This window comes from Nannospalax galili, unplaced genomic scaffold (assembly GCF_000622305.1).
Source record: "Nannospalax galili isolate Female #2095 unplaced genomic scaffold, S.galili_v1.0 scaffold2094, whole genome shotgun sequence".
NCBI classification, from domain to species: Eukaryota; Metazoa; Chordata; class Mammalia; order Rodentia; family Spalacidae; genus Nannospalax; species Nannospalax galili.
Window position 1 is genome coordinate 487,873 of NW_008335359.1, and position 24,488 is coordinate 512,360.

Genomic DNA, 24,488 nt, shown 5'->3' on the forward strand with positions numbered 1-24,488 from the left:
CTTTTCTTTCTTTCTTTCTATCTATCTATCCATCCATTAATCCATCCAATTGATCTATCTATCATCATCTATCTATCTATCAATCTATCAATCCATCATCTATCATCATCTATCTATCTATCATCTATCTATCATCTATCTATCTTATCATCAATCTATCTATCTATCATCAACCTATCTATCTATTTCTATCATCTCTTATCTATCTATCGTCTATCATCTATCATCGATCTATCTATCATCTATCTATATATAATCGATCTATCTATCATCATCTATCTATCTATCTATCAATCTATCATCTATCTATCTATCTATCATCTATCATCATCTATCTATCTATCTATCAATCTATCATCTATCTATCTATCTATCATCTATCTATCTTTATATCTATGTATCATCTATCTATCTATCTATCTATTATCTATCATCTGTCTATCTATCTATCTTCATCTATCTATGTATCTATGTATCATCTATCTATCTATCTATCTATCTATCTATCTATCTATCTATCTATCTATCTATCTATCTATCTATCATTTATCCATCATCTATCATCATCTATCTATCATCTATCTATCTCTCTAATCTATCATCTATTTAGTTAAGAAATAGAGATGGCCAGGCATGGTGGCTCAAAAAAAAAAAAAAAAAAAAAAAAAAAAAAAAAAAAAAAAAAAAAAACAAGAAGCAAAGAGTCAAAGAGAATCAGGGAGATGCATTTAGACAGAGACATGGATATAGAAAGAGATGCACATAGTTTAACTCAGGTTGACTCATCAAGAACCACAGATGAATGAGCCAATTAGAAGAGTAAGAGTGGTGTGGAATGTGATGGGCAGAGAGTGTGAGCATCTGAGGCACCCTGCCAGGACTAGCCTCGGCCTTCTTTATCTGCAGGTCAAGAACAACGAGGAAGGCATGCAGTTACTGACACATATGGGCCACTACTTCCAAGATGTCCACCTCTATTGGATTGGGGCTTTTTATCCCATCCTGAGGCTCGTCCATCCTAAGTTCATTGCCCCTGTGCTCCAGGCTCCAGGTATCTCTCTCAGGATCTCAAACTCTGGCCTATATACTGCCTCTTCTTCTAACCCTTCCCATTCCTGTACAGCTCAGGCTGAGCAGGGGGATGGAGTCATGTCCTACAGAGGCCACAGCTCTACCACTAACCCCACTGATCTTGTACAAGATCTTGTGTCTTCTTGACTACTGAGGTCTGTTGAATTGTGAGTTAAGGAAGCTCAGTGTGGTTCAAAGAAAGCAAAGAAAGAGACTGGAGATGTAGCTTGATGGTAGAGCACTTGCCTATCATGTACAAGGCCTTATGTTGCACACTTAAACAACAACAACAACAAAAGGAATATACTGATAGTAAAGTCCAGGGAGGTGGTCCTCAGGCACAGTTGGGTCTAGGTTGCAAAAATACCACCAAGAGTCATAATCTCTTAGTTCTGTTTCTTTCTTTTCTTTGAGGGTTTCAGTCTCTTGTGAGGAAGGATGAGTCCCAGACGCTCAACCCCCAGGAAAAATCTCTGTAATTTCAGGAAGGGTTCTGGGATTCCCTTAAATTTGCCTGGTTTGGGTGACACATCAGGTTCATCATCCAATCACAGTGATTTGATTGCTTCATACTGTTTTAGACATTAATGAACAACTAAAAATAATTGCTTCAGAGTGCACTCTTAAACAGAAACAAAGTAGGAAACTCATGTACTAAATAGTGCTTTAAAAAATAAAAACAAAAAAATCAGAAGATGAAGCTCCTTATGTAGACTTAAGATAGTATTTTCCCTTATGGGAAAATAACTCTAGTAGTAAAATAGAATAACGATGCAGAGATATGCTGAATGTGATGGCACACACCTTTAATTCCTAGCACTCTAGAAAGCAGAAGCAGGAAGATTTCTGTGAGTTCAAGGTCAGCCTGGTTACATAGTAAGACCCTGTCTCAAAACAAGGTAGAGATTCATTTAATGACCATTTTCTCATAGAACTCAGTATATAGAGCAGACAAACATTATTGCAACAATCCATCATTTTCTTCTTTTTAGAAGTGGGGTCATCCAGTGTATGAACTTGCACTGAGTGGCATCAGGGGACACTAACTTGACTTAATAGGCCTTAACATAAAGGACAGAAGGCATGAAATCCAGTAGTTGGGGGCTATGGGAGGTGACAATGGAGAAGGGGGTATAAAGAGGACTAAGATGTTGTATATGAAATACACAAAAGTTCAATACAAATATATTTTTAAAAAGATTTCCAAGACCAAACTCAATAAACAATACTGTTTCAGATAAAAAATTGGGGTCATTAGCATATTCTGACTTACTTGTCAGGACATTACCTAAAGGATTGTTTCGAGGAATGGAAGCCACGACACCCCTTCTAACAGAGTTTCGAAGTAGGCTAGATGAACAGACCAGAATAGAAAGGATTAGAGTTTAGGAAAGTGAAGCTGAAGGAGGCACACAGCACTAAGTATTCAGTTATTGGCCACTTCTGATGGAAGGGACCCCAAGCTGGAGGGCAATTTGGGAGGGAAATGGTATGAAGAGTATTGTGAGGGCAGAGCCACCACAGCACAGTGGGGTCAGCTGTGTCTGGCTGGTTCTGGGTCTGCTTGAGTGGATGGAGGGGGCAGCTCTTGATGAAGGGCATGGAGGCCACACCCTGTAGTCTCAGGATAGGGAGTCCTTGACCTGGAATACTTAATACTTAGTATAGACTGGAGGAGAGATCTAGGGGATTCTGGGGCAGGTTTAGGTCACATTTGGGACATTAATGGGACCATATTTAAACCCTGTCTGGGATTATCTGAAGGACACAGATCATGTCAGACTGTTGCATGCCCATGTCAGACCATGTTGTGTCATGTCAAGGAAGACCATGTGTGCTGTGTCCATGACAGGTTATGATAATATGTGTCCATGTCATATGTCTCAGAGTGTGTCAGGACATGTCAGAGAGCTGCAATAGACAGTGTGTCCTAGGTCTCTGTAAAGGTCTGTAGAGAATTGTGCTTGGTTCAGATATGAAAGACATGTTGGATAACATAGGAACCATGTGAAGGCATGCTGGGATGTGTTGTGATGTGTCAGGCTGTTCCTTTGTTCTACCTGCTGCAGCCTGGTCCCTCCTCCCTTCTCCCTGCTTCCTTTGTCCCCACTCCCTATCTTTCTGGACTTGGAGGGGATGTGCAAGGCTTTGGCTGGGAGTTCCCATCCCTTCCTAAAGTCCATTCCCTACCTTCTCCATGGTTCCTGATGGCCCTCCTTCATGACAGCTTTGGTGGCTCCCAAGGAAATGACTTTCTATGGTTTCCTGAAGCCCTGGCTTGGTGAGTATCTCAAGGTGAGGGTCAGGGACACCCTTGGGGGTCAGGAGAAGGTGTTACCATTTCCCACTGCCATGGCTGCCCTATCAGGGGATGGGCTCTTGGTGAGTGCTGGTGACAAGTGGAGCCACTACCGCCACCTGCTGACACCTGCCTTCCGCTTTGACATCCTGAAGCCCTATGTGAAGATTTTTAACCAGAGTGTGAATATCATGCATGTGAGTTCTTTTGTGTGTGTGTGTGTGTGTGTGTGTGTGTGCATGTTTGTGTGTGATGATTTCTGCAGCCGCTTACCACTATACTAATGAGGATGATAATGACAGCAAACTATCATTTATGATTTATTGAGCACCTATTCTATACCAGAAACAATGTGCCAGTCCAGTGATGTCAGTTGTCTAATGAAATTTTCACACTGCTCTGAGGTAGTGATGACTATGCTGCATTATGGATGATGAATCAAGGGTTAGAGAGGTCAGCAGGTTTTTTTTTTTTTTTTTTTTTTTTTTTTTGAGACAGGGTCTCCCTGTAGCCAAACTGCACTGGAACTCACTTTGTAGACCAGGTTGGTCTTGAACTCACAGAGACCCACCTGCCTTTGCCTCCCAAGTGCTGGGATCAAAGGCAGGCACCACCATACCCGGCCAAGGTTAGTGTTCTTTTCCAAGCTCACCAGCAGTAAGAGAGCAGAGCAGTGGAGCAGGCATTGAAGTGTGGTTTATAGGGCAACAGATCAGATCAACTTAATTATTACTAAAGACTTAAGAGGTGGTACTGAGGAGAGTACAATGGCTAGCTGAAGAAGGGCACACAGAAAGTGGACTTGAGGCTGGACGTGTGGCATAATCCCAGCACTCAGGAGGCTGAGGCAGGCAGAGCTCTGTAAATTCAAGAACAGCCTGATCTATATAGTGAATTCCAAGCCAACCAGGGCTGCCTAGTGAGACCCCGTCTCAACAACACCACCAACACCACCACCAAAAAGGGGAACTGAACTCAGAGCTCCTGACTTGTGCCTTCCTCTTCTATAGTAACACCTTTGCTCCTACCCAATTTTGGTTTTCCCAGGAGTCAGGTGCCTGGGTCAGAGGACTAAGAGGCTGGTTCTGGTGTGTGTGTGTGTGTGTGTGTGTGTGTGTGTGTGTGTGTATGTGTGTGTGTGTGTGTGTATGTGTCCCCTGGTGTCTGGAGTTGGGCAGGGGCTCAAGGAACCAAGGACCAGCCCTGTCCACTTCTCTGGCCAGGCCAAGTGGCAGCGCCTGACCTCCAAGGGCAGCGCCCATCTGGACATGTTTGAGCACATCAGCCTCATGACCTTAGACAGTCTGCAGAAATGCGTCTTCAGCTTTGACAGCAACTGCCAGGAGTGAGTCCCTGCCCTGGCCTGGGAACCTGAACCATGAACCAGGGGAGGAGGATAGGGAGGGAGGACTGGCCAGAACTAGCAGAGGTGTCCCCTGGAGGTCGGTCAGAATTGTCATTGAAGGACAAGGAATGAAGAAAGCAAGTGGTCCTCCCAGGGAGGTGGAATTGTTTGGATGAAGGCAAGGAAGCATGGATGAGCAGCACATGAAACAAGCAATGAGGGGACATCTTGGAGACTGAGGCAGACAGAAATGAAGTTGGAGGGTGTGGGGGGCTTTTTTTGTTACTGTGACAAAATGCCTGAGCAAAAACAACTGAAGAAGGAAAGGTTCACTTTGACCTTTGGTTTCAGAGGATTCAGTCCATCATAGTGAGTGGGGAAGAGAATGTTGGAGCAGCTGCCATCATGATGATCAAAAAGGAGAAAGAGAGAGAGAGAGAGAGGGAGAGAGAGAGAGAGAGAGAGAGAGAGAGAGAGAGAGAGAGAATGAATTGCCTGTGGTAGCAAGCCGCCTCCTCTGTTATTATTTCCGGCCCCCCCAGCCTATGGAATGAGACTGTCTACATTCAAGGTTTTACACAGTCAATCTTCTAGGAAATATCTTCACACACCACACACACACACATACACACACACACACACACACACACACACACACACACACACACACAGAAGTGTGCTTTATGAGGGTATGACCCAGTGGGAAGGTGCTGTTCATGAAAGACTGAGGACTTGAGTTCAGATTCCCAGCACCCACATAGAAATAAAACATGTCTATAACTCCAGTGCTGGAAGGAAGTGTAGACACGAGGATCCCTGGAGCTCATTGGCCAGGTACACTAGCAGGATCAACGAGCTCCGGGTTCAGTGAGAGACACTTTCTCAAAAAACTAAGGTGGAAAACAATCAAGGAAGACACCTGATGTTGGCTTCTGCACTCCACATACACGTGCATACATGTGCATACTCACCACGCCCCCCACATATACAGACAACTATGTGAACGTGCATATATGCGCGCACACACACACACACTGAAAAAGAAGTGTGCTTTACTAATATCCTAAGTAATTCTTTTTCTTTTTTTTTTTGGTCATTTTGAGACAAGGTCTCCCTGTAGCTGCAGCTGGCCTGGAGTTGCTAATGGAGACCAGGCTGTCCTCAAACTCACAGAGATCCACTTGCCTCTGCCTCCCGAGTGCTGGGATTAAAGGCATGTGCCACCAAGCCCAGCTATCCTAAGTACTTCTTAAACCAATCAACCTAATAATCAAGGTTAACAATCACAGGTTAAACAGCCCTTTGTTCCTCCCTCTTTCCCTCCCTTCCTCCCTCTCTCCCTCTCTCTCTCTCTCCCTCCCTCCCTTCCTCCCTCCCTTTGTCCTTTCTTTCCTTGATAGTGTCTCACTATGTAGTCCAGGCTGGCTTGAAATTGAGTAGGTAGTTCAGGCTGGACTTGGACTCATGATCCTCCTGCCTCCTCCTGAGTGTTAGTTAGGACTACAGCCACTAGCCACCATGCCCAGCTAGCAACTGCCAGATCTTAAGGATTCTGTACACCCATCCAGAGGGTGTAAACTCCACCTTGAGTCTCTCAGGGAGCTTTGGAAGATGCTTGAGCAGGTGGAAGTTGTATATATAGCTGAATGTGGACAATTGACTCAATAGAGGAATGTTATGCAAGGATATTTGAAGAAGGGGGCAAGAGAGGAGGCACTGAGCTTGGTGCAGAAAACAAGATGTATTTGTAAGAAAACAAAAAAGAAAAGCTGACATATATGTTGAATGAAGGAGGGATGGAAACTGCCCATGTCTGCCTTGGATTCCCGGGGTACCAGTCTACTCATGGGGCGCATGGAGCAGGGAGAAGTGTGTTTGGAAGGTGCTTTTCTTCCTGGATGGATCCTGGTTTTGGAGGTGCTCTGGGGTCTCACATGTGCTCTTGCTTCCTCTCTGGCCTGGCCTGCAGGTCTCCCAGTGAATACATTGCTGCCATCTTGGAGCTCAGCTCCCTCGTAGTGAAACGGCAACACCAGCTCTTCCTATATGTGGACTTCCTGTACTACCTCACTGCTGATGGGTGGTGCTTCAGCAAGGCCTGCAACTTGGTGCACGACTTTACAGATACCATCATCAGGGAGAGGCGCCGGACCCTTGCTAGCCAGGGTGTTGATGAATTTCTCCAGGCCAAGGTCAAGTCTAAATCTTTGGACTTCATTGATGTGCTCTTGCTGGCCAAGGTGGGTTCCTCTGGGATCTGAATTCAGGGGTAACCAGGGACCTTGACGTTCAATGTTAGATAAAAGAAGTTGGACTTGGTCAAGAGGGTACTGAGGAGCCTAGATGGTGCTTATAAAAGGGAAGGAGAGTACAGAGAGAAGTTTTAGAGGTAACTCTGTTGGAAGCTGCATGGAAGGAGCAAACCACAGCAGGAAACCAAGGAGGAGACTGTGGGGCTGACTCTTAAGAGGACGTGGGGGAGGGGATGGGAGGTGAGCCTGTGTGCACAGTGGGTATCAGAGCCTGTCTCTGGTGAGACTTTGGAGCCCTCAGACATGTCATGAGTTGAGGGGTTTGTTTTGTCTTCAGGATGAACATGGAAAGGAACTGTCAGACGAGGATATCCGTGCAGAGGCCGGCACCTTCATGTTTGGAGGTGAGGGTCCCTGTGTTCAGCTACAGAGGGTGCAAGGGTTTGTCAATCCCAAGTGAATGTTGTGGGGAGATCCTGAATCCCCCCATTCCTCTATCCACCCCTTTTATATCCTGGCGGCGGGGGGCACTCACTGTCTGGGCACTGTCTGCTCAGTGGTACTGAAACAAGCTATAGACCCTAGCCTGTCTGTCTGCTCCTCAGGACATGACACCACTGCCAGTGGGATTTCCTGGATCTTGTACAACCTGGCAAGACACCCAGAATATCAGGAGTGCTGCAGGCAGGAAGTACAGGAACTCCTGAGGGACCGTGAGTCTGAGAAGATTGAATGGTGAGCACAGGTCCTGTGGTCTCTGGTGCTGTGATTATAGTGCTGAGCAGCATGCTTGGCACTACTTATGATTTTTTTATCTTATTTTTATTTTTTAATATTAATTTTATTTTATGTGTATGAGTGTATTGCCAGCATATATGCTAAGTGTACCCATGTCATGCAATGCCCACAGAGGTCAGAAGAAGGCATCGGATTTCCCTGGAACTGGAGGTATGGACAGTTGTTAGCCGCCATGTGGGTGCTGGGAATCTAACCTGGGTCCTCTGAACCACTGAATCATCTCTCCAGCCCTGTATTATTTCCTTTTTGAGACAGGGTCTCTTTTATCCTAGATTGGCCTTAAACTCAATATGTAGCTAAGGATGACCTTGAAATTCTGATCTTCCTGCCTCTGCCTCCCAATTGCTGGGATTACAGGTGTGTACCACCATGCCTGGTTTATGCAGTGCTAGGGGTTGAATTCAGGGCCTTCTGTAGTCTAGGAAAATGCTCTGCCAAACTAGCCGTATCCCCAAGCTTTTTCTTATACATATATGAAAACACATTTAAGGATATCTTTTGATAGGTATGTTTTCCTTAGAAATATTTCTAAAAATGTCAAATCAATTTTTTCCTATTATTTGTTTGTTTGTTTTGATTTTCTATTGCTTTAATTTTTGATTCATACTCAAGGGTAATGGCTCACTCCTGTTCTCCCAGCACTAAGGAGGTGGAAGTAGAAGGATCAATTCAAAGTCATTCTTGGCTGCACAGGGAGTTTAAGGTCAGAATGGGTTACATGAAATCTTGTTAAAACAAAACAAAACAAAACAAAACAACACAACACCACCCAGCCAGGCATGAGATGTGGTAGTGCATACCTTTAATCTCAGCCATTGGGAGGTAGAGGCATTCAGATCTCCATGAATTCAAGGCCAGTCTTGTCTACATAGCCAGTTCCGGGTCAGCCAGGGTTACATAGTGAGGCCCTATCTCAAACACACACACACACACACACACACACACACACACACACACCCACACACACACACCCACACCCCCCACCACCACCACCACCACCACCACCACCAACAACAACAACAACAACAAAAACCCAAGCCAATCAACCAAACAGGAAAACCAAACCTATGGGGTGCGCAGGATCTCGGGGCACCAGCTGCTAACGTGGCGCCGGTCCCCTGTGCACACCGGGAAGGCGGCGGGTCCTGCAGCGCGTTGCTGGCAGGCTCTGCTTCTCGGCTGCTTCTCCGCTGTGAGTCCCTCTGCTACGGGGGCTGGCCTGGCCGAGTTCCACCCTAATTTCACCCATGCACTTCCTCGAGATGCGAAATCCGCCAGCCGCTGGATCAGGCGGGAAGGTGCGAGGTGGCTAACGCTGGGTTTCCGTGAGTCGATGACGGAAGGAAAGCGCCCCCCCGGGGGAGGCTGGATTGTAGGCAATAAGACACGGGACTCAGCTTAGTCTGCGTTACAGCTCTTTATTCTCCTGACTCTGCTTGGCTCCAAGTCTTAGTAATCCAGCTCCAGCTCCAGCTTCAATTATTGAGGGGAAAACCAGGATATTTTATACCATGGGGGTGGTAGTAAAAACCTTAGCTGATAGGTACTTTTAGGATGCCCCATTTACATGTGGAAGTGAGCTCCTGCAAGGCTGCCAGACTGCCTGAAAATCACACAGGAAAACCTGGCATTTCCAGAACTGGAGGCCATGTTTCTGTGACGGCTACTTCAAAAGATGAGTCAGGAAGATGCCAGGAAGACACCCCGCTGAAAAAGGAGTTTCTGCATTTGAATCTGAGCCCGTGGGCTTTCCGGACATGGAGAAACTGCTACTTTACACAGCAGGAGTCCCCAACACAAACCAAACCCAAAACATGCAAACAGGATTGAGGAGAGGACTCAGTGGGTAATATGTTCCCTGCACAAGCATGAGAACTTCAGCTTAGATTCCCAGAATTCGTGTAGAAGTCTGGTGTGGCCGGCATGTGCCTATAACTCCCGTACTGGGTGTGTGTGGCGTGGAAGACCGAGTTGTGCTGGCTAGCCAATCTAATCTAAACATCCAGCTCAAGTTCAGTGAGAGACCCTGTCTCAAAAAATAAGGTGGAGAGGGATGGAAGATACCCTGAAGATGCCTGAAAGTAACCTCTGCCCCCTCCCAAATTAATAAAATGAAGAAACATTTTGATTCACCTGAAATTGAGTGTTATATCACAGGAGGTGGAAAGAGTTTCACCAAGTGACAATGAAGTGGGCAGAGCTCTCTCTGTGTGTGTGTGTGTACATGTGGCCCATGACATATGTGTAGAGGTCAGAGGACAACTATTGGAAGTCAGTTCTTTCCTGCCACCTTGTTGGGTCTGGTGATCAAACTCAGTTCATCAGGCTTTCGAGATACACCTCTAACCACTAAGGATGTCACAGGCCTGGGCTTGGTTTCTGCTCATGCCCATTAGGTAAACAGTGGTGGTGTTCCCTAAGGACGACCTGGCCCAGCTGCTCTTCCTGACTATGTGTATCAAGGAGAGTCTGAGGCTACATCCCCGTTACTGCCATCTCCCGCTGCTGCACCCAGGACGTTGTGCTCCCAGATGGCAGGGTCATCCCCAAAGGTGCCCAGAGCACAGCGGGAGGAGCCCTCTAAGTGGTTTCCACCAGCAGCGTGGACCTTCTCCTGACTGTTCCCTCCTGCCAAAAGGTAACGATTGTGTCATCAGCATCTTCGGGCTTCATCACAACCCATCAGTCTGGCCCGACCCTGAGGTGCGTCTCTACCCTCACCCCATGGCTGGGACCTGGGGAGTTCCCTAACTTGGGAAGCCAACTGCTGTCCATTCTCCTGTCTCCACATCTGTCTTGAATGGGTGTGCTGAGAGACAACAGCCTAGTCTTGCGTTCCCCCAGGTCTATGACCCATTCCGTTTTGACCCGGAAAGTCCGCAGCAGAAGAGGTCGCCTCTAGCTTTTATTCCCTTCTCCGCCGGACCCAGGTGAGATCAGAGGACAGCAGGAAGATGGGATGGTTGGTTCCGGGTCTCCTTCCGCCCTCTGCGCAGGTTCTGTGCACAGGTTTGGAGACCGGGGTTGGAAGGTCAAGGGCGGCGCCCTGTGCTGAGTCCCTCCTGGGTCTGAGTTGGGTGCTGAGGTTGTGCCGGGCTCGGTGACGCGGACGCCCACGCGGGGTCCCAGGCACGTCAGCCCCTCGCGGACCCTCAGGGCACCAGCCCCGGCGGGGACCTGGGCGGGTTCGGTCCGATGGCCTGGCTGGGTCCCGCGCAGAGTCCCCAGCCCGGTCCTCCTGCAGGAACTGCATTGGACAGACGTTCGCCATGAGCGAGATGAAGGTGGCGCTGGCGCTGACGCTGCTGCGCTTCCGCGTCCTGCCGGATGACGTGGAGCCGCGTAGAAAGCTGGAGCTGATCCTGCGCGCGGAGGGCGGGCTGTGGCTGCGGGTGGAGCGGCTGAGCCGGGGCGCGCAGTGACCCCCACACCCGGCCTGGACCGCCTGAGCCCCATCCACCTGTGGATCCCAGAACAGAGCTGTCACCTGTGTCTGCGCCTCACCGCGCACCAGCAGAGGGCGGTGGAGGACGACAGAGAACCACCTGTGGCCTGGGCGAGGGAGGCGGGGCTGGCTTCTTGGAGCCCAAGTGCTCACTGTCTTCCTAGTGACATCTGGGCCTCCAGGCGATGAAGTGCTCAAGCACGTGGTCCAGTGAGAGCTGGGGTAGGTGTTTGAGCCTTACCAGAGAGGGAACAGATTTCGGACAGTCTGAGGCTCTGGGTCACTAAGTCAAACTTTTAATTGCACTTCATTTCTATCATTTAAAAAAAGGAGGTGGGTTGGGGTGGGGGGAGAAATGCCTCAGAGGTTAAAAGCACTGGCTGCTCCTACAGAGGACCTGGATTCAGTTTCCAGCTCCTACATGGCAGGCAACATGTTTGTAACTCCATCCAGTTCCAGGGGATCTGATGCTCTTTTCTGACCTCTGTGGGCATTGGTGCCCACATGGGTGCACTTACTTACATGCAGGCAATATTCACATAAAAAAAAAATTAAAAAAAAATCAAACTTGTATGGATCTTCCTGCCTCCGAGCTCCTAGTGCTGTGATTACAGGACTGGGCCATCACACTATGCCTGCCATATCTAAGGGATATTTGTAGAATTTAAAGAAAATGGTTTCTCAGGAGGCAGGAATCTTGAACTCTTTCAGGATGGCGTTAAATGATGCTCAAGACTTGTGATGGTCAAGGTCAGTAAGGCAGTTTAAACTTCGAATGAAATCACAGTCCCAGGATCCTTTATTTTACTTTTGCCTTGGATTTTGTCTACTGAGGTTCCCACTTACTCCACAAGGATCTTCTAAATTTCCCTTCTTGAGACACGTTTAGTCTTTGATCCCTCTCCCCATCATGAAATCATTAAAACAGAGTGTTAGCTAGGCTGGCATGCACCTGTAGTACTCAGAGACTAGCTTGGGCTACATAGAAAGTTTGAGGCCAGCCTGGGCTACATAGTGAGACCTTGTCTTGAAAAGTAAACATTAACCTAGCTCTCACTGGACCACTGTCTCCCGAGTTCTGGGCAAATGCTCTCCCTCTGAGTGACAGTGCTGGCTGACTCTGTGGTTTCTTATGTTTTTTCATGTCATTTATTCACTAAAAAAAAAAGGAAAATCATTCAAATTTGAGAATTGCTGTAAAGCAGCTGGAAATGTAACCCAGTGAACTTAATTTACCATTGATTGGACCAATGTCTTATGAAATTTTAAATGAATATGATTCACTAATGATTCGCCTCTTGTATTGGGGTGATAATTTGACTTTACATTTTCCAGATTGAGTTACCACATCAGACCCTGAGGGGAGCATTTCACATCATCCCAGATCTTGGACTTTGAGCAAAACCCAGGGTTGGGAGGGTGAACTTTGAGGTTACTCCCTTGTGAATGTTGTGAGTGCAGCTTGTATCTGGGAGGGATGGCACACAGTGGGCAGTCACTAGGACGGACTGTTTCGGTGACTGGAATTGTGTGATATTTAGCCATCACACTCTCCTGGTTATCATAGTTTTGTAATAGTATACTTGTTTTTCCATTATTCAGAAGAATACATTTTCTCAAATTCTAAAATTGTTTTTATTAAAATTGAACAAGAGCTTCTTTGACATATCTTATTGGAGAGGGAGACACTAGATGTGATTATTGTTACAGGAGAGAAGACCAACATGCAGAAAGACTTCTCAGTTCTTCCCTTGGAATTAGTATTTGTAGAAACAGATTCATTAGATTTTGTGTTTAACTAATTGTTCTGAAAATAGTCGCTCATTTTTTGCACTGATGTTATTTCTCAGAATACCTTTACATATTTACAAATCTTTTTATCTTTTTAGGTTGTTCTTGAATAAATCAAGTCTTTCACTGATTGCTTTTTAATACCATCTCAGTGAAAGAGGTTCAATCACTGTAACTTTTTAAAAAAAGGATTTTTATTGAATTTTTGTGTATTTCATACAGAACATCTCAATCAATCTTAATCATTTTTATAGCCACTTCCCCACTGGCACCCTCCCATAACACCCCCCTACTGGAATTCATACATTCTGTCATTTGTGTTAAGGCCTATTATGTCAAGTTAGTGTCCCAGATGTTCCTCAGTGCAAATTCATCTACTGAGGTCTAGTTAGCCTATCTGGAGATCAGCTCTTTCTCGCCCTGCAGTAATCAGTTGACAATATTTCTTCAGCTAAGTTTGGAGTCTGCTGTCCATTTTCCCAGTTCTATGCTGGGTTTTTGTCTGCTTGAGTTTGCATGGATTTTGTGTATTCTGACAGGATTGCTGTAGGTTCATATGCGCAGAGTCCTGGGAGCTTGTAAGACTATTTCCACATGGTCATTCACCTCCTCCTTGGCTCTTAAAACCCTTCCTGCTCCCTCGTCCACAATGGTCCCTGAGCCCTGGGTAGGTGGAGTTTAATATAGGAGTCTGTCCAAGGACCAGGATTCTGCAGATTATTAATCCCTATCCTTTGGCCATTTGTGACTTTTTGTATTCCTGGCCCTCTGTTGCATGAAGGAGCTTCATTAATGAGAACTGAGATATTTGTTAGTGTCCTCTTTACCCCTTGTTCTATATTCTGTGAGCCTTAGGTGTAGAGGTTGCACTGTAAATGTAACACTTAGTCCCTAAAAAATGTGGCCCAACGCTATCTTAGGCAATGAGTTCTTCCACTCATAGAAAAGAATTTTTCCCTTTCTTTCTTTCTTTCTTTCTTTCTTTCTTTCTTTCTTTCTTTCTTTCTTTCTTTCTTTCTGTCTTTCTCTTTCTTTCTTTCTCTCTCTCTTTCTTTATTTCTTTCTCTGTCTCTCTTTCTTTCATCTTTCTTCTCTCTCTCCCTCCCTTCCTCCTTTCCTCCCTCCCTTCCCACCTTTCTTCCTTTCTCTTTTCCCTTCGTGGTGTAGGCAATGTGCCTTCCCAGCCACCCAGCCTGTGGCCCTTACTCTTCATGGAGCAGGGGCTTTCCTTCTTCCAGCACCCTAGTCACATTTACACTGAACAGTGTGAGACTACACCTTGCTTTGATTTCTCTATATTCTATGACTAAAGTATGTAGTGCTTTCAGCAATAGGGTCTTACCATCGAATTCTGGAAGGTAACCAAGAGCAAGCTGGTACTGACCTCAAAACTTTATCCCTACTTGCTAGCTTTCACAGTGCTGGAATGTACTGTGCAAGCTACCAGAAGAGAAAAATAATCATCAGTCTTATCCAAGTGTCAACCCTGAAAGCTACAGTAATGACTGCTCTAGCAAGATATGCCCACTGGTGCAATAGTGGCACAAATGCTATGGAAGTAACGGAACACTTTCTGATTGGATTTGAGGTCTAATCCATAAAATGGAGCCCATGCCTGGCACCATTATTGGGGCCAAGAGCCTGTGTTCAGACAGGTCATAGATGGTAGGGGAGAGCCTACTACAATTACTATTATTCTGCTAAAGGGTCATAGTATTAAACTGACTCCTAATGACTTATTGTTATACCCATATATTAATGCACCAGAGAAGCTTCTTTTTTCTCGTAGATAGTGACTAAAATAGAGACACGCAGAGACATGCAGAGAATAAAAGACTTCAGAGTGCTCAGCCCTAAAAGGGACACCCATATCACACACCTCCCCACAAGCTTCAAGGATTGTCTTAGAAAAGGGGATGAAAAGATTGTAAGAGACAGAGGCTGTGAATGACAACAACAAAAAATTTTTCTGGACCCAAGAGGACAATTGTACATATGAACCCACAACAGTTGTGACAGCATGTACAAGACCTGCACAAGCTCAAGTCACAGAAAATCCTAGCATGTGGGGGGCCATTAATCCTCCCTCCCCTAGCTGAGGAGCTATTGACAATTGATAACTGCTTGGAGTGGGAGAGTTAGTTCTCTTTAAGAGTGTGACCCCTGGTAGGTTGACCATGCACCAAAGAATGGACCCCCAATTTGAAGAACATAAATTGGACTTGATGGGCTTTATAAGAAAATAGAACATAAAGTTGGGGAAGGTAGGGAGGTGAAGGTAGATATAAGAGATCATGGAGGAGGGGGGTTCAGTATGATCAGAATTTGTATGAAATCAGTAAAAATATTTAAAAGAATACACTGTGGTATGAGCCAGGTCATTGATCAATAGAACACATTTTTTTTTTCTTAGTCTCTGTTCACAAACCTTTGGTCACCAAGTGGTTTAACTTGTGTAAAGAACTTTTGCACATTTCTAACTACCTGTTCATGGCCCCTTTTATTTTGTGAGATAAAATGAGGAAATAATTACTTTTCTGTTGCTGTAATAAACCCCATGGCTCTAGCAACTTATAGAAGAAAGACTTTATTTGGACTGATGGTTCCAGGCTGTCATGGCATAGAGGCATGGTAGCGAGTGGTAAGCATGGTGGCAGAAACTTAAACCTGAGAGCTCACATCTCCAACAGGAAATAGAAGGAGAGAGAGAAAGAGTGAGAGCGAGAGCAAGAGTGAAAGCAAGACTGAGCGAGAGAGAGAGAGAGAGAGAGAGAGAGAGAGAGAGAGAGAGGGAGAGAACAGGAGAATCTGGAGGTGGGACCATGCTATGAACTCTCAAAGCCAACCTCCAGTGACATACTTCCTCCAGCAAGGCCACACCTCCTAACCCTATACAAACAGGGCCACCAACTGGGGACCAAGTGTTCAAATATGCCTATGGAAGAATTTCTCATTGAGGGAAGCTAGAATAATTGGGAGAAGTGCAATGTACTTGTAGAGGGGTACAAGTATAAGATTCGATCTTGGGGAAAAATACATGAAGCCTCCATAGAGCCAGCTGTCAGTGATGGATTCCAGGAACTCTTCAGTCATAGACCTCCACACTGGCTGCCTGGAGGACTAACTGTCTGGAAGAATTCTTTTGTCCTCTGATGTACAGGCATTAGAGTTAGAAGGAGAGGTGTCTAAGGGGGCTTTCCTCATTAGCCTTTCAAAGAGAGGAGAAACAAAAATGCAGCCTGGGGGCTCAGCTGCCCCCTCATCCCAGGATTCTGAAAAGGCCCTGGTTGCACTCTCCAGTTCCTTAATATTTTGGCTTGGCAAGTACTGACCTTGGGTGAATCTCAGATGAGAGAGCCTCTGAATTGATGCTGTCATGGTGAGGTTGTCTAGCGTTACAGGAAAAGATTCTTTTTCTTTTCCAATTTAAAGTATAAAAAGGCAAGAAAAGCAAGGTCTCAACACTCAGCTAAATTTTGTTGAAAGCAGAAGCACACATACAAAGACACAGATAGACACAGACAGACACACAGACACACAGAGCAAAGCACAAAAAGACACAAACTCCCCAGTGCAGAGGGGATCCTAAAATGGTGTCCAAATTTCCTGGCAGATTTAAAACTTTTATATGTTCAGAGTGGAATGCGTTCCCTTTTCCTTCAGAATTAGCTGGTTTGGGCTATTTCAGGGGATTGGATAATTTAGACAAAGAAAGGGAAACTGATTGGTTCCCATCATAGGAGTCTTCCCAGCAGGAAACTTGAAAGTCCCACTGAATAGTTCCCTTCAGTGGGAAAAAGCCTAGTAAATCTTTGTCTTGAAGAGGGAGAAACAGCAAAAGTCAGCCATCTTAAATGTTGAAGTAAAAAGTACATTAATTAAAAATTAAAAGTAAATTAAAAGTACATTACTCTAGATCATCTTTTCCCTGTCTATCTGCCTACTGGGGAGCTGTTTGACTCCTAGTCTCTCAGAAGGATACTGAAAAATTTCCTTTTTGGCTCATAGTTGGCCATTCCTAGGGGTAGCTAGGGAAATAAGTGATCAGTTAAAAAATGACAGGCGCATAGACCAGTACAGAGGAAAGGGCACGCGAAATAGGGAGAAGATGACCATCTGCAAGCCCAGCAGAGAGGACTCAGGAGAAACCCACCCTGCTGAAGCACCTGTATCTTGGACTTATGGCCTCAGACTTGGTCTTTCACTGAACCTGATGCTCACCAACTCCACTAGACTGGCTGTCCAGGAAGCCCCAGGGACTCTCCTATCTGTCTCTGCTTCCTTAGCACCAGTGTTACAGGGGCATTCACCACATCCAGCTGATTGGCGATTGAACCTAGGTCCTCATGCGTGTGTGGCAAGCACTTTACCAACCGAGTCATCTCCCCAGTGCCATTGTACCATTTATTAATTTTGAAAATAAATTTGCTCACTAAAACCAAGGGATACCAGGTGATCAATAAACATCTCTCATGACCAGCCATGACGGGTTCGATAGGGTGGGAAGAGCAAAAATCTAAAAGAATAAGTTACTTTAGTTTAGAAAATTTTCATTGTTTAACCAAAGTGGAGGAGCTTTAGAAAATGACATGGGTATGGTTAAAAGAATGAGCATCTTGGGCTGGCAAGATGGCTGAGTGGGTAAAGGAGCTTGCCACCAAGCCTGACGACCTGATTTTGATCCCTAGGACACTGGAAGGGGAGAACTGACTTCTGCAAATTGTCCTCTGACTTCCACACATGTGCTGTGGCACACATACACATGCACACACATACATACAAGAATAATAAAAAATATGATTAAAAAAAGAAAGAGCCTGATTCTAAAGGCAGACATCTTATGTAGATGACTCAGCACATAGTAGGCACATTTTATGGAGAGGACCTAACACCCAGTAGAAGTACTTTTTCTATACTTTTTTTTTTTTTTTTGCACAAAGTGGATAGAGTATTCGTTCACAGAAACTCTAGTAGTAATTTCCAGCTCCTTTCGTCACTCTCTCTCCCCCTTTATGTGGGCTCTCTGTCTTTCTCTAAGACTCTCACTGGATAGCTCCTTTCTAGCTGGGAGACCTGAGCTCAGGGTGGTTAGCCATTTCTGCAGTCAGAGAAAGATGTCACAGAAAGTGGACTACTTAGCATCTTCTGGTTCTGCCCTCCTATGCCTGGATTGCCCAAAGTCCCTGTTCTAGTTTGTTTCTCCATTGCGGTGACAAAATACTCTGACCAATATCAACTTGGGGAGAAAAGGGTTTTTCAACTTACATCTCCAGAGTCACAGTTCATCAGGGAGCCAAAGGTAGGAACTCAGGGCAGAAACCTGGAGGCAGGAGCTGGAGCACAGGCCATGGAGGAGTGTTGCTTACTGGCTTGTTCTCCTGGCCCCCTACTCAGCCTGCTTTCTTTCTTTAAATTTTTATTTATTATTTTTATTTTATGTGTATGAGTGCATTGCCAGCATGTGTGTAAGTGCACCTGTGCCACGCAGTGCCCGTGGAGGTCAGAAGAAGGTGTCAGATCCCCTGGAACTGGAGTTACAGATGGTTGTTAACCATCATGTGGGTGCTGGGAATCGAACCCAGGTCCTCTGCAAGAGCAGTCAGTGCTCTTAACTGCTGAGCCATCTCTTCAGCCCCTCAGCCTGCTTTCTTATACGACATAGGCCCACCTGTCCAGGGGCGGCAGCACCCACAGTGGGCTGGACCCTCCCATATCGCTCAGTAATCGAGAAGATGCCCCCCAGACAGGCCACAGGCCAGTCCAATGGAGGAAATTCCCCAACTCAGGTTCCCTCAACCCAAGTTGACACTAATACTCTTCAGCATAGTCCCTCTTAGCCTCATCCTCAAGTAATCCCCTCCTCCCTCCACTCTCACATACAGCCCAACCCAGCCTCAACAATATTCTGGCAGTTGGGCTCTTTGTTTCTGCAATCTGACCTGGGTAATCACTGTGTGGCAAATGTAAAAGATATGCACTGACCACTTTTATATAAAGAATTTTAAAGAAGCTGGATATGGTGGTGCTTTCCCTTAAGCCCAGCACTTGGGAGGCAGAAGCAGGCAGATTTCTGTGCCAACTTGATTTACATAGTGAGTTCCAGGCTAGGTAAGACTGCATAGTGAGATTCCCCCAAAAGAATTGCAAAGTAGCCACTTGAGAGAAATTCAAATTCCTCCAAGGTCAACACTTGAAATCTAAATATGTCGTCAAAGTTGCACTCTGTGCTGAAAATTGCATTCTGCTTATCAACTACATCACTTTAAGTCAACGAATCATGCAAGAATGTGAGGCTGAGCTCTGACCACTCAGAATGAAGCACAAAACCCCTTTGCAAGTGTGCTTGCTCACTGGATTCAGAAAGCCCTTGCACATTTCTGTAGAAGTAAAACTTTCTGTTTTGCTTAAATACTTTGGATTGTGTAGCCATTTTCTTGGGACTCTGGACACATTTCTAATAGCCTAGCACCCAATGTGGGGTTCTTTCTCTGTGATCAGGAGTTTTGGGGACTGATTCCAAACCTGGAAGTTGCACCCTACTGCTTTGTGCTGTGGCCCTGGATGTGGAGATGCCCCCCGTAACTCCAGAAATAGCAGAAACCCCAAATCAAAAGTAAATTGGCAACATGGAGATACGGGTCCACAGCAAGCACCTGGTGCATGAGTCATGGTAGGAAAAGTTGACAAGGATCCTGATACTCCTTGGTGTTTGGGCATTTTTGGAGGGTGAGAATGTGACTGAGACATTAGTCATGAGATTACTCCAAAAATGGGAAACACAGGGTCCAGGGGGAATACAAGAAACCCCCAGTGCATGGGTGTTGAGTAACTCCAGAGAGGCTAGAGAAAGGGAGAAACGAAGATTCTCCCTCTGATAGTCCCCTGATAGTCTCTTAAGGTCAATATTGAGGATCTGGGAAGGCAATTCCTGGACAAAAATTCAACACAAAATTAAAGTCTTAGTACTGCTCTGGTGGTTGGACATCTTGGAGCTTGTGGGCATGTGATTGAAATGTATAATCAAATGCAAAGTGAGTATGACCTACCAATCCCAAGTTTCAGTTTCTTATGAGGGACCTGGCCAGAGATGAAGGAGCCAGTTTGGGTAGAATGCAAGAAACCACCATGTGAAACCCAAGAGATTGATCTCGAAGATGCTGTCATACAGCATAAGGTGATCTGCAAGGATGCTGGTTGTGGGTTTGTGCCATCTCACCCACCAGTGGCTACTGCCAAGAAGGGCCTATATGATGCTTTCTGAGGGTTTTCACAATAGAAAGTGGGGGGTTGAGCCTATGATCAAGACATTACAAATACAAGATAGGCATGGGGGATGGGAAACAAGGATTCCTCTTTGGGTAAAAGAGGGAGAGTAAAAGACTTGGGACCAATAAAGATAAAATTCCCCCTAGATAGCCTTCTGGGGCACATACTCCAGTACTGGGGAGATAATCCTTTTTTTTTCTTTTATTGCTTTTATTTTATGTGTATGAATGTATTGCCTGCATGTATGTAAGTGCATCCATGTCCTGAAATGCCCTCGGAGGTCAGAAGAGGGCATTGGATGCCCTAGAATTGGAGTTAACAGATGGTGCTCAGCCATTATGTGGGTGCTGGGAACCGAACCTGGGTCCTCTGAAAGAACAGCTCTAGTGATCTTAACCACTGAGCCATCTCTCCAGCCCCTGAGATAATCTTTGAAAAGGGAAAAAGAAACAATAGATGAAAATTAGGTCTGTCAACTTCTCATGGAATATGTTAATGATAAAAGCCTCATGAGTCAAGAGGAGCTAGATTATGCTCTTTGCAGGGTCCTGTGACCCTCTTCCCTCTGAAACAGCAGCAACAAAATAGAGAACCGACCATCTAAATGGGATCCCCTAGGTCAACTCCCTCCTCCTCTTGTGCTGGGAGCTCGAGTGCCTGAACTGACAGCTCCAGCCACAGCTACAGCTCCTCTTTACTACACACTCCTCAAATTAAAACAGAAGCTTGAGCAATCAGAAGGATATTCAAAATCTTCCCTTCCCAACAAAGGAACCCTCATAATTGATGTCCTCTCTCAGGGAAGTTCTCCTGGGTGTGGAAAAGACAGTATTTATCAATGCCTACCCCCCTTAACGGTTCAGACGTTTGGAATTTAAAAAAGTATTGACACGTCTGATAGAGGATCAATATGGTGTGGATCAATTCTTTGGGTCCCAACTCTATACCTGGCCCAAGTTGATGTCAATATTGAATATTTGCTTCTGTGGTGAAGAGAGAGGGATGAGAATGGCTGCTATAGCCATTTGGTAAAGAAAACATCCACCCAGAGAGGATGTAATGAGAACTGATAAAACTCTTGCTACCAATAACCTGCATGAGATGATGAAGAGGTCTACTGAGGCCACATGCAGGGTAGTCAAAGCTTGATAAGAAGGATCTGAGAATCAGTGCACAGGCAAAGAAAGAAGGGCCTACAGAGTTCCTAGAAAGTACTCAGGACTAGACACAGAAGACCTCTTGGGAGAAGGACTGTTAAATCACAGTTTGTAACTAACAGCTGGCCAAACATAGTAAGAAGTTACAGAAGATTGAAGGCTAGAAGTACAGGAACTTAGAAGGGTTTCTGAGAGAAGCCCAAAAAGTCTATGTAAAAAGGGATGAAGAAAAACAAAGGCAAAAGACTAAGATAATACTGACAGCTATACATCAGTCTATTGAGGTAGGCAAGAATCCAGGAATTCAAGGTCTAAATAATCAGAGAAAACTCAAAGGGTGTAAGACAGAAGAGATAAGAGATAAAAAAAGAAAAAAAGAAAGCAAGTGCTATAACATAGGGAGAAGGGACATTTCAAGAGGAAATGCCTTTTGTTAAAAAAAAGAGAGAGAACAAGAAATAATACCCTTCATGACTTTTGATAAGGACTAAAGGACATTAATAGGGCCTAGCGAGATTGCTCAGTGGTTAAGAGCACAGGCTGTTTCCTCAGAGGACCCAGGTTCAGTTCCTAGCACCCTCATGGCAGCTCACAACCATCTATGACTCCAGTTACAGGGGACCTGACACCCTCTTCTGGCCTCTGTGGGCATTGCATGACATGGGTGCACATACATATGTATACATGCAGGCAAAATACACACATAAAAAAGACATTAATAAGTGTCTTTTGTTATTTAAAACTGTAATTACAGGGTTAACATATAAAGACTTTTGGCTCTCTGTGTACTTTCTTTTTTGTCTTATTCACAAAGAGGTAAAGAGGTTTTCCCTTCAAGGTCACTTTGATAACGTGCCAAGGCTCTTGCTAAAATGTAAACTTTTTCTCTGTAGTGAGTTCCAGATGAGCTGTGGCTACAGGGAGATCCTTTCTCGGAAAGAACCCCCTCAACAAAAAATCCTAAAGTTATACTGATGTATTAATGGTAGTATTTGCAAGAGCTGGCATAAAAGAACAAAATATGTATTTCTAATTAAGATAGCTTCTTGTGCTTTTGCTAACTCTATTAGGCCTTAACCACTTGGGGGAACTGTAGAACAAAACCAAGATTTATTTAAAACTGTTTGAGTTGTTTTGTCTAGGCTTTATTTAAAAGTTACACAGAAGATAAAATTACAAGGCTGGTAAACCTGTCTTTCTGAGTGTTTAACAAAGCTTGGAAGCCTATATCAATGAGGATAAAAGGGTCAAAGAGGATACCCAATATTTAGACACTTGCTCTCCAACGTCAACCATAACTCAGAGGGCAATGAGACCCCTCTGATAAATTGCCCATCCTATTGATCACAGAGGCTATGGTGTTTCCAGAGATCAGACTCTACCTAGTGTATATCCTATAAGAAGGTAAGTTACTGAGGACCTCAGGCTATATGTGATTCAATCCAAAAGTTGCCATTGTATCATGGTCAATATCATTGCTAATGTGTATGTGATATGTACTTGCCAAAGTTAAAAAATAAAGGGTAATGATAAAATAAACCCTAGATGGGAGATCTCCAGAAATGAATGAGACCCTTTCAAAGTATCCAGGTGAGCTTCAAGAAGATACACACACACACACACACACACACACACACACACACACACGAGAGAGAGAGAGAGAGAGAGAGAGAGAGAGAGCAAGAAAGAGAGAAATAATGGAAGTCACTTTACTGTTACTTTTCTAAAAGACTTCATTAAGGCATTAGACATTAATTGAAGCTATCATGCTCTGTGGCACCTCTCCCACATCTGGGAAAGTAGAGTGAATCAAACTTAACAACTGTATAACTAGGCCAGGCGAGGTGGCGCACACCTGTAGTTCCAGCGCTTGGGAGGCAGAGGCAGGCAGATCTCTGTGAGTTCAAGACCAGCCTGGGGCTACAGGGAGACCCTGTCTCAAAAAGACCAAAAAAAAAAAAAAAAAAAAAAAAAGAGAAGGAAAAAAAGACAAAAAAGAAAAGGAAGAAAAGAAACACATAACTAAACTTATACATAAAACAAGATTATTCTGGACTAAGTGTCTCCTTATAGCTTTGCTTAAGATTAAAAGAGTTCAAGGGCTGAAGAGATGGCTCAGCGGTTGGGAGCACTGACTGCTCTTGCAGAGGACCAGGGTTCGGTTCCCAGCACCCACATGCAGCTACGAACTGTCCTTACTCCAGTTCCAGGGGAATCTGAAGCCCTCTTCTGACCTCCGCAGCACTACACGACATGGGTGCACTCACATACGTGCAGGCAATGCACTCATACACATAAAAAAGGATTTTAAAAAAATTTAAAAATATTTTAAAAAAAGATTTAATGAGTTCCAAGATGGCTGAAGAGATGGCTCTGGCTGCTCTTGCAGAAGATCCGGGTTCAGTTCCCAGCAGCCAGATGGTGACAACAACCATCCATGACTCTAGTTCTAGGGGATCCAATGCCCTCTTCTGACTTTTGTGGGCATTGCATGACATGGGTGCTCTTACATATGTGCAGGCAATACACTCATATACATAAAATAATAAATAAAATATTAAAAATTATCTGAGAAGAAATGTGGGCCTGTCTCCACATATAATGTTGTATGGTATTGTGTCTTGTATCTTGGTCCACATACCTTCCCACCATGGAAACTAAGAATCAGTTTCTCAAAATTTATGTGCTGGATCTCTTCTCTAATTTAATTTCTCTTAGGTTATAAGGCCTTCGAGACCAGACTCCTTCACTGGAATTTCCAACCCAACCTTTCTAGCTTGGGAACTGAATGCTAATAAAAAGCCAGAAAGAAAAAAATATTGGAACTGACCTTGGAGGGGTCCCTTCTGGTGCTGTTAGCCACTGAAACAGTGATGCAGATGACTGGAAGAGATGGAAACATGATACCAGAATAAACAAAGCCACTGACATGGTACCCAGGAAAAACAGAGAGGAGATCCTTTGAAATGAAAACTAATAAAGAGCTATTTTTAGTCTGTTTATTATGGGAGGAGAAAATGAGAAACTTAGTACTTAATATAACTAAAACAACCTCTCCATTTAC

At 44.8% G+C, this 24,488-nt stretch overlaps 1 protein-coding gene across 1 annotated transcript in view; it reads left to right on the forward strand.

Moving 5' to 3' along the window:
• Positions 1–12,864, forward strand: part of LOC103731633 (cytochrome P450 4F6-like) — a 24,237-nt gene extending 11,373 nt beyond the window's left edge. Inside the window, 12 exon segments of the mRNA XM_008830012.3 lie at positions 907–1,051; positions 3,299–3,352; positions 3,440–3,567; positions 4,594–4,715; positions 6,685–6,955; positions 7,305–7,371; positions 7,573–7,712; positions 10,187–10,245; positions 10,247–10,317; positions 10,404–10,468; positions 10,610–10,695; positions 11,010–12,864. Coding sequence (XP_008828234.1) covers positions 907–1,051; positions 3,299–3,352; positions 3,440–3,567; positions 4,594–4,715; positions 6,685–6,955; positions 7,305–7,371; positions 7,573–7,712; positions 10,187–10,245; positions 10,247–10,317; positions 10,404–10,468; positions 10,610–10,695; positions 11,010–11,187 — 1,386 coding nt within the window. The 3' untranslated portion in view covers positions 11,188–12,864.
• The last annotated feature ends 11,624 nt before the right edge of the window (positions 12,865–24,488 follow it).